Source organism: Dipodomys ordii, unplaced genomic scaffold (genome assembly GCF_000151885.1).
Source record: "Dipodomys ordii isolate 6190 unplaced genomic scaffold, Dord_2.0 Scaffold184, whole genome shotgun sequence".
Lineage (NCBI taxonomy): Eukaryota > Metazoa > Chordata > Mammalia > Rodentia > Heteromyidae > Dipodomys > Dipodomys ordii.
In genome coordinates this window covers 609,530-619,651 of record NW_012267400.1, presented here as the reverse complement: position 1 = coordinate 619,651, position 10,122 = coordinate 609,530, and the positions used below count along the sequence as shown (strand labels likewise).

General features: G+C 58.0%; 1 protein-coding gene across 1 annotated transcript in view; it reads right to left on the bottom strand.

Annotated features, from left to right (window-relative positions):
• Window positions 1-673, bottom strand: part of Nacc1 (nucleus accumbens associated 1, BEN and BTB (POZ) domain containing) — a 4,138-nt gene extending 3,465 nt beyond the window's left edge. Inside the window, exon 1 of the mRNA XM_013034187.1 lies at window positions 6-673. Coding sequence (XP_012889641.1) covers window positions 6-666 — 661 coding nt within the window. The 5' untranslated portion in view covers window positions 667-673. The remainder of the gene's footprint in view (window positions 1-5) is intronic.
• Between the last annotated feature and the right edge of the window lie 9,449 nt (window positions 674-10,122).

The window sequence follows — 10,122 nt, the reverse complement described above, 5'->3', positions numbered from 1 at the left end:
CGGCTGGGGCGTCCGGCTGGAGGCCAGGTCCGGCGTGGAGAACTTGGCCATCTTGCGGCTGCCGTTGCCGCCCGCGCCGGCGCCCCCGGCCTCCTTCTGGCCGCTGTCCCACAGCCGCTTGGCCACGGGGGTGCACTGCACCGAGTCCGACTCCTGCTGCTCCGTCTTCACCCGCGACACGAGCGGCAGCGGCGTGCTGCACGCCGGCCAGCCTGACGTCTGCGCCACCGGGCTCTGCGGCTCCGACGACGGGGCCTCCTCGGCGTGCAGGCCTTGCGAGTCGCAGCTCGGGGAGCTGACCTTGAGGAAGAACTCGGTGCCCTTCTCCATGATCTCCTGGATCTGCAGGAAGCCGGCCGTGTAGATGAGCAGGAACTGGTCGCCCATGTTCATGCTGAGGCGGCCCGTGTAGCAGAAGGTGAGGATCTGCTGGAAGGACTGCGGCTGCACGGCGGCCGGCAGCTCCACCACCGCGCTGCGGCTGCTGTTGAACAGGTCTCGGAAGTAGGAGCTGCTGGCGGCCAGCACGGCGCGGTGGGCCTTGAACGCGTGGCCCTTGACCACCACCGACACGTCACAGTACAGGCCCTGCAGCCGCTGCTCGTTGAGGCACTCGAGGATGCTGTTGCCGAAGTTCGGGATCTCCATCTGCAGCGTCTGCGCCATGGCGGCCGCTGCGGGCGGGGACAGGGAGAGACAGGGCGGCCGCGGATCAGGCAGCTGGGACTGGTGCCCTCCCACACAAGGCCTGCCCCATATTCTGCGGTTCCCCCTGGGGTCCGCGGAGGCACCCAGGGGTGTCAAGACTGGGGTGCACATGACCCTTCATCGAAGCTAGAAGCTACTGGGCCTCTTCCAGTGTGCCTTTTGCCTTTGGTGGTTGTACTGGGGGCTTGAACTCTGGGCCTCGCGGTCTTACTCTGCTTTTGCACTCACGGCTGGCCCCCTAGCTGCGTGGAGCCAGAGCTCGGCTTCCAGTTTGGTAAGCTAGAGGTCATCAAGCGTCTCCTGGCCGTTCCTGCCTGGGCTGGCTCTGAACGGCCATCCTCAGCACCTGTCTGTGTCCCTTGCAGACATGATTGTTTTTCTGAATCCTTTCAATCCCGGAAACGTATCTGGGGGCGTGCTAGGCCTGGGTCCTAAGTCATTGTGCATGCTCAGCAAGCGCGCTCACCACTGAGCCACGACCCACGTGGCTCGGTGTGTGCCGCGTTGACTGGGAGGGGATGGAACGCACGGACGCGGAGAGCCCGAAGTGCTGTCGAGTCAGCAAAGCTACGAGGGCCCCAGATGGCTGGGATCAGCCCCTGGCTGCCAGGAAGGCTCCTGAACCCCCATGGCACCCATGTGATACAGACCACCCAGCCAGGGTCCCTGTGCAGGTGCCTGGCACCTCTGGGCATTACCCAAGACAGACATCATCTCGAGCACCAGACCCTGCCGCCCTGGCTTGGCTGGCTTCTGTATACAGGCAGGAAAGGTGCTGGGAGGTAAGGCAGGACTGCTCAGTGTCCCCACAGATGGGAAATCCAAGCCTGGCCGGGGGAGCGTAAAGTGGGGCAGGCAGCCACGTGGGAAACCGGCCTCAAGTTCCCCCAATGGCCAGACACAGAACTGCCACCGGATGCAGCCATGGCTCTGTTAGGAATGAAACCCAACGGGAAAATGGCGCCGCAGCAGTGGAGTGGAGGAAAGCTACGCGCATCTGCTCAGCGGGAGCGTTTTCAAAAACGTGACAGCCACACAGTATGATCTGGTCAGGAAAAAAAGGGTGACCCACACCACAACACAGACATGCTTGAAGATTAAGGAGCCTGACGGAAGACTGCAGCGCGCAACCGCTGTTACACGCCACGGCAAACCCAAACCGGCAATGGGCAGGAGCACTAGGGGCGGCTGAGGACCAACGGGCACATAATCCAACCACCACCGAAGGATTCCCAGGGCAGTAGCTATGTAACTAAATTTATTAAAGCCCACTGAAATGGCCCCGTGGCTCACACCTGCAATTGTATCTACTCAGGAGGCTGAGATCTGAGGATCATGGTTCAAAAACACCCTGGCCAGGAAAGTCCGTGAGACTCTTATCTCCAATGAACCACCAGAAAACCGGAAGTGGCGCTGTGGCTCAAGTGGTAGAGCGCTTGCCTTGAGCTGAAGAGCTGAGGGACAGTGCCCAAGGCCCAGAGTTCAAGCCCTAGGACCACCACCACCAACAACAACAAAAAAAGGTCCAGAGATTCAATCTTCAAAATAATCAGAAAAAACTAACTCAGGCTGGTCGGAGAGCTCAAGGCCATGAGTTCAAACCCCAGTGCCACCAAAACCACCAACCCAGGGCAGAGCTGGTGCCACAGACCGAAGTACCTAGGTAGGAATAAACACTCCCACCACTGGCAACAAGTAAATAAACAAACTGGGCATAGTAGCCCCCTACCAGAGACAAAGGGCAGGGGGCCACGGGCAGCCCTAGCCCCTCTCCGGGATAGAGGGGTTTTCCCAACGCAGAGGGCGTCCCCAGCCTGATCCAAGGCCATGACGCGGTTCCCATGACCACCCAACAGCCACTCAACAAATATTTGCCAAGTGCTGCAGGCCGCTGGGCGCTGTCTCTGACCATCTTGTGTGGACACGACTATCCCCACACGGCCACCCACATACACCCATGTACTGTGGCACTGCCCTGGGGGGCGGGGGCGGATCCAAACAGCCTTGGTGTACCCTACATCAAGAACTTGGTTTCACCCAATTCTCACAGTGGAGCCCTAGGGCTCAAACCACCATCTGTTCACTAAGGTCTCCCCATGAGTGCCTGGCACCCCCAAACCTGCAAAAGCCCCTGCCCCGAGTTCTAACCCTCCTGCTAGAACTTCACAAGCGCTTTGCACACCCACACAGGCCGAGCTGCTGTCCATCCACACCTCCCCGCCATGCGAGCCCCCAAGTCACCCCCCCCACCCGCAACTCCCCAAAGCCTAGCAATTCGGGATGTGTCTTTGTACAGGTCAGCTCCTGAGAGGTCACCGCTGTGTCCCCTGCTCCTAGGGCCAGGCTGGGCACCATGAGCACGTGGCAGCTGTTGTGGGGGTGCAATGGCACCCGCAGGGGCCCCAAGCTACTCAGGGGGCTGCAGTGGGAGGAGCACTTGAGCCCAACAGCTGGAGGCCAGTCTGGACCACACAGACTTCTTAAAAACTTTCAACTTGGGGCCTGGGAAGGTGGCTCAGTGTTAGACTCTTGCCTCACATGAATAAGGCCCTGGGTTCGATTCCTCAGTACCACATAAGCAAAAAAATCTGGAAGTGATGCTGTGGTTCAAGTGGTAGAGCGCTCGCCTTGAACTGAAGAGCTGAGGGGCAGCGCCCAGGCCCAGAGTTCAGGCCCCACGACCGACCAAAAAAGAAAACAAAACAAACAACTTGGAGGCTGGGAAGGTGGCTCAGTGGTAGCGTGCTTGCCTAGCATGCATGAAGCCCTGGGTTCCATTCATCAGTACTACATACACAGAAAAAGCAGGAAATGGCGCCGTGGCTCAAGTGGCAGAGCGCTAGCCTTGAGCAAAAAAAATCTCAGAGACAGTGCCCAGCCCCTGAGTTCAAGCCCCAGGACTGGCAAAAAACAAACCTGCAACTCCGCCAGGCACTGGTGGCTCATGCTTGTAATCCTAGCTGCTCAGGAGGCTGAAAGTTGAGGATCACAGTTCAAAGCCAGGAGGGCAGGAAAGTTGGTCAGACTCTTGTGTCCAACTAACCACCGGAAAATTGGAAGTGGCACTGTGGTTCAAAGTGGTAGAGCACTTGAGCAGAAAAGCTCAAGGACAGCGCCCAGGCCCTGAGTGCAAGCTCCACCACCAACAAAAACAAAAAACAGTTCCAACTCTATGTCTACGATGGGCACAGAAGCCACGCCGGGGTGCCGGGGCCTAGCTGACTGCTCACTACTGCTGCTCTTGGCTGTGGCAGGGACTGGCAGGAGGCCCCTGTCTCTGTGGAAAGAGAGCCCCCACCCCCCACCCCCAGCAGAGGCCAGGCGGCCAGGCGGGCAACAGGCGTGAGGCTCAGCCGATGTGGTTCAGCGGCAGTATTTGCCTAGCATGGCAAGGGGTCCACCTGAAAATGCCAAGAAAATAAATACACAAAACACAGCCAAGCACTTGGAAGTCTGACGAGGACAACTGAGGGCCCAAGGTCAGCCTCGCCCCAAAAGAAGGAATAGAGAGGCCATCAGATCACGATGGCTCCGTCCTGAGTGGCAAAAGAGGCTCTTTTTCTTTTTGCTGCTGGTACTGGGGCTTCCAGCTCTACACTTGAGCCGTATCTCTAGTTCCAGCCTTTCGCTGGTTCACTGGCCGTGATGAGTATCACAGACTTTCCTGCCCTGGCCCGGGCTTGGAATCCTGATCCTCAGCTCTGAACATCCTGAGCAGCTAGGATGACAGGCGTGAACCACCAGGGCCCAGCTGGGAAGATGCTCTTATAGAGGAGTCAGGGGGAGTCTGGAGGATACAAACAGGGACCCGATCCCTCAGCAGACACTCCATGTGGGGTTGGTGTTCTGATCCTGGACTTCCCGCCGGGTCTGCTGGGGTGGAGGGTGTGGCTGAGCAGAAGAGCACCTGCTTGGTACTGCACAGGCAACATGCAAGCAGCAAACTGCAAGTGTCCCACAAGGTAAGGCCCTGGCGGTGGTGCAAAGGTGGCCCCAGCCCAGCAGGGGTGCTGGTCCCAGGCCGGCCCTGCAGACTCTGCAGAAGAGATGTGAAGAGCCCAGTAAACTTGTGGGTCCCTGCCCTTCATATGTCATTTCTGGGTAGTGCTGGGACTTGAACTTGTGAGGTGAGGCTACCTACCACTTGACCCATGCTTCCCAGACAGGCATCTGTTGTTTTTTTTTCTTCTTCTCCTTGAAAGGCTGTCATTCTACCCAGCCCACCCCGCCAAGGCCCACTTCACCCACATCAGCTCTGCCCGTTTGAATGACCCAGTCTACGAATGCAATGCCCAAGGAACCAGCTTTCTTTTTTCTTTTTTTGGGGGGTCCAGTCGTGGGGCCTGAACTCTGGGCCTGGGCGCTGTCCCTCAGCTCTTCAGCTCAAGGCGAGCGCTCTATCACCTGAGCCACAGCGCCACTTCCGGCTTTTTTTCTTTTTGCTTATGTGGTGCTGAGGAATCGAACTCAGGGCCTCATGCATGCAAGGCAAGCGCTCTACCACTGAGCCACCTTCCCAGCCGGAGAAACCAGCTTTCTAGTTAAATTCCACTCCAGAGGGCGTGCCTTCTCAAAGAGGACAGTGGAACCAAGGGCAAGGGCAAAGGCCCTGAGGTGACGCTGGTTCCTGTAGAGGGAAGAAGGCTGGTGGAGGTGAGGGGGGGTGATCTACTGGGGACAAGGCTTGCTGAGAATGTTCAGGGCTATGGCGGGAATTGAGAACTTGAATCTCAAGCCTGGTCCAGAGATGTGCCCCTGTTGTCCCAGCAGGTAGGAAGATCACTTGAGCCCAAGGGCTGAGCACCAGCGCCAGCACAGAACACGGAGTAATACTCTGCCTTAACAAAACACAGCCAGACCGAAAATCAAGCACTACCCCCAACCACAAAGCACCCTAGTACCACTAAAAAAACAAAAACAAGGACCCCCAAGGATACTAAGATCCAGATGGCCGAATCTCTAAAAATTGGCAGAACATTTGAACAGCGTTCTATAGGAATTTTTTTTGGGGGGAGGGGGGAGAGGCTTAGGGCTTGACCTCTGGGTGCTGACTCTGAGCTTCTTTTGCTTGAAGTTACAGCTCTACCACTTAAGTTGTCACAAAGCCACTCCAGCTTTTTCTGAGTAGCTTACAGGAGTTAAGAGTCTCATGAACTTTCCTGCCTGGGCTGGCCTTGAACTGCAGTCCTCAGATCTCAGCCCCCCCCCCCCAGTGGCTAGGATGACAGGGCTGAGCCCCAGGGCGCCGGCTCATAGGAACTTTCAAGTTCCTCGTGAGGGGATGGAAGCCAGGCCTGAGGGTGTGTCATGGAATGTTCTACTGCCGAGCCACACACAAGGCATCTCAAGTCAATTTTTTTTCCTTTTTCCGGTTGCTCTGTGCTCTTGCTCGGTGTCTTCATTCAAGGCTGGCTCCCTACCACTTGGGCATGACTCCATTTTGGGCTTTTTGGTGGTTAACTGGAGGTAAAAGTCTCATGGGCCTCCCCCCCCCGCCCCCCACCTGGTTTTGAACTAAGGTCCTTAGCTCTCAGTCTCCTGAGTAGCTGAGATTATAGGACTGATCCAATAGTGCCTGGCTACTTTAAGCCATCTTTAGGTGACATACGCTGTCTAACGTAAATGCTGCACGCCCGTAACTCCAGTGTTCCAGAGGATCCCAAGTTTGAAGCCGCCAGCGGCGCTACATAGGAGACAAGGAAAAAAGTCGGCGCAGGACTAAAGCTGTGGCCCAGCACTAGAGGGCTTGCCTAGGGGGTGTGCAAGGCCCTGGGCTCCCTCCCTAGCACTGTAAAAACACAGTCATTACAGGAGTTTAATACAGGAGCTTTGGACTGTGATTGAATAGGCCCATGGAGACCCTGGGGAGACAGAGGCAACAGCACGTATTTACCAAGTGTCTCCTTCCTAACAGTGCCTCTGGGCTCCATCAAGTCTTCCATCTATAAAATGGGCACAGGCGCAGGGAACCAACAGCTCAGGTCTGGCATCCGACTACTGAGGATCACAATTCAGAGCCAGCCCCCCTCCCCCCATGGGGAGTTATGAGAAGCTATGTCAACCGATGACAAGCTGGGTAGGGTGATAGAGCTGGGTCACATTAGCTATGATGTCAATATACACAGGAGGATCATGGTGCAGAACGCCCCTTGCAAAAAGAAACACTCTGATTATTTCCAACCTAGCAAGGAGAAGCCCTGAGGCCAAACACCAGGAGAGGGAGGGGCTGCCAAATGCTCAGTGTCCAGGCAGCCCCCTGCAGGGCCCCCAGCGTGGGACAGCGCCGCGTCCTGACTCGGCACACACAGCTCTCTCCGCACTGCCACCCTTGCCCACCCCCCAGTTTGGTGAGGGGCTGCCCCACCCTGGAAAGCCAGCAAGGCCTCAGCATTCCCCACATGACCCCCACTTAGCAGATGGGAAAACCCAGACTCCTAGCTGGGCCTCAGGCGGCATGAGGCACAGAACTCACCTCTGCCCACTACTGGGAGGCTCCCCCTCTGCCACGCCCAGAAGCCACACAGCCGACCCAATCAAACACCCGCCCCCACCCTCCACTCATCACCTCTACCACCTGGCCCAGCACCCACTCCAGCCTGCCGCCCCGGCCAGGGCCACCTCGCAGCGGCTGTCCAAGGAAGGCTTTCTCACCAATGGGACACAGGACAAACCGGGGGGGGGGGGGAACCTGGGCAGCTGGGGAGACTAGAGGAAAGGGGCATCTAAAGTAGGGACAAGTGTGTCACACAGGGATAGCAGCTAGAAAGACTGTGAAATGAGCTCAAAACTGGACAAGGAGCCAGGTGCTGGTAGGTACTCAGGAGGCTGAGATCTGAGGATCATGGTTCAAAGCCAGCCTGGGCAGGAAAATCTATGAGACCTTTTTTTTTTTCTTTCAGCTATGGGGCTTGAACTCAGGGCCTGGGCGCTGTCCCTGAGCTCTTCTGCTCGAGGCCAGTGTCTACCACTTTGAGCCACAGCGCCATTTCCGGTTTTCAGGTGGTTCACTGGAGACAAGAGTCCCACTAGACTTTCTTGCCCAGGCTGGCTCTGACCCACCGTCCTCAGCAGATCTCAGCCTCCAGAGTAGCTAGGATGACAGGCGTGGCCCATGAGACTCTCATCTCCAATGAACCACCAGAAAACTGGACTGGAGTTGTGGCTCAAGTGGTAGAGTGCTCTCCTTGAGCAAAAGAAGTTCAGAGACAGAGCGTAGGCCCAGAGTTCAAGCCCCAGGACTGACAAAAACAAAAAACAAGGCAACTTAGACAAGTGCTCAGAACAGTCAGGGAAGGAAAGGGTGGGCAGAGGGGAAAGGGGAGGCTACCTCTCGGGGTACACTGCAGACCACCGCCTCCGGCATGGCTCAGGTGTCCCTCTTGGGCCTGCCAGACTCCCTTTCTGTCACCCACTCTGGTGATCATGGACTCTGGGGTCAGCCCCCCCCCATCCCATGCCTACAGCTGACTTCCAGGCCGCCCAGCAGGAAGCACAGCCAGGCTCTCCCTACCTGCAGGTGGCACTAGGCATGCGGTGTGGGCCACGCTGGGTCCAGTCTCACCCCTATCCTCGCTAAGACAAAATGTTTCGAGCATTTAGCAGGAGCCTGGCACACACTCAATACGAGCTTTGAATGCGTTGTCCTGTGGCCTGGAACCCCCTCCCCCCCAAGCAAACTTACTATTCAGATCATGGCTCTCCCGGAAGCCTCCCTGACCACCCCCTCCGCCACCGGCCTCTGCCTCCTGCTGGCCTCACACCCAGCTCTGCATAGGGCAGGGAAACAAAACTGTCCCCTTAGGCCAGGCACTTGTCCCACGTGCCTGTGAACCCCAAGTTCTTACTGCAAAGTGGTCGCCTTCTGCTCTGGCCCAACCACCTCTTCGCCTGCCCTTGGTGTCCCCACTCAGGGCCGGGCCGGGGAGCAGGGCTGCGCAGCCCATGCCCCATCAGGCAGCCATGACCCAACCAGACAGGAGATAAGGTCCTCTGTGCATTCAGTTCAGACTCAAAAGACAAGGGCAGCATCAGAGGATGCAGAGAACAAAGGCAAGTGCAAAGGCCCTGGGGTGGCGGTGCAATTAGCACTGAGGAGGCAAGGGGGCAGTGGGGAGAGTGGGCTCCCTGGGGATGGGAGCAGGAACAGCAGTCAGAGCCACAGACCAGTTGTGGGAAGGGAACAACCTGCAAAGGCCCTGCCCCCACTCCTCTCACAACTAAGAGGCCAGCAGGGCCCAGGTGCTGGGAGGGGGGGTTGCAGGAACTCCAGGGCGACACAACAAGCCACCGCCAGCCCCAAGAACCAGCAGCTACCACTTCACCCAGCCACCTGCCGCTCCTGACTCAGGTGCTAAGGATCTCAAAGCCCATGAACACTGCTCCCGGCCCTGCCATGAGCCCAAACAGAACAAGCAGCAGGCAGCCTGGCAGGCAACCAGCTTCCTGACCCCCTGGCCTCGCTGCTCCCACGGGGAAATGGGAGAGAAGAGGTGCCCAGGCTGGAGAGAAAGAAATGCCCATTGCTCCGGTCCCCGGGGACACCAGGGAATGGCAGCTAGCCTGTCTGTGAGGGGACTGTCACCCCCTCCAGAAAGGACATGGCAAAAGGCCTGGGCCAAGAAAAGTCCCATGAGGGAATTGGCGAATAGGAGCCCCCCCCCCCATGTCCCCAGAGAACAAACTTGTCCAGGCCGCTCGGGGTTTGATCTGCGGGTAAGTCACCTCCGCTTTTTCTTCTGGACTAGGCAAGGTAGCTCCCTGTAGGGTTTGGCCCAAAAAAGACCTCAGAGGAAGATCCCAGGACTGGAAACCCCAAAAAGGTTGGGCCAGGTAGTAGGGACCAGAATGGATTCCCTCTGGCTCTACCTGTGGACACCCCCCCCCAAAACAAAAATCGTATCTGCAAGGTTCTTCATCTCCAAGGCCCACAGAACTCAGGCCAGTGAGCTCATGCCTGGAAGGCTACTACGGAGGTGAGGAGGTCGCTTCCCATGTACTAAACCCGAGTTTCCAGGCTCCAATCCCCCGAAGTGGGGGGCGAAGAATTCAGGACCCCGGATTCCTCCATTCTTGAGTTTCTGCAGGGCTCCTGGGGCGGGGGTGGGAGGGAGGGCCGCCGAGACCGGAAACAAGATGCCCAAGGTGGGTGTGCGAGTCCCTGTCCCCAGCTGCCCACACGAGCGGCCGCCCACCCGCAGCCTTGTGCCTGCCGGCGGGCTGGCAGAGGCTCCGGAGACGAAGTGCAGGAAGAGGGGCAGCACCCTCCCCCCCCCGCAGCGCGCGGACCCCCGGTGTGGCCAGGGTGTGGGGTGACACATCTCGGCATTTCTGTTCCGGTCACACTAGTTTTTCTCGACTTGTTCCCACATCCTCAGCCCGGCTCCAAGGCCCAGCCTGGGCATCCACACAGTCCCG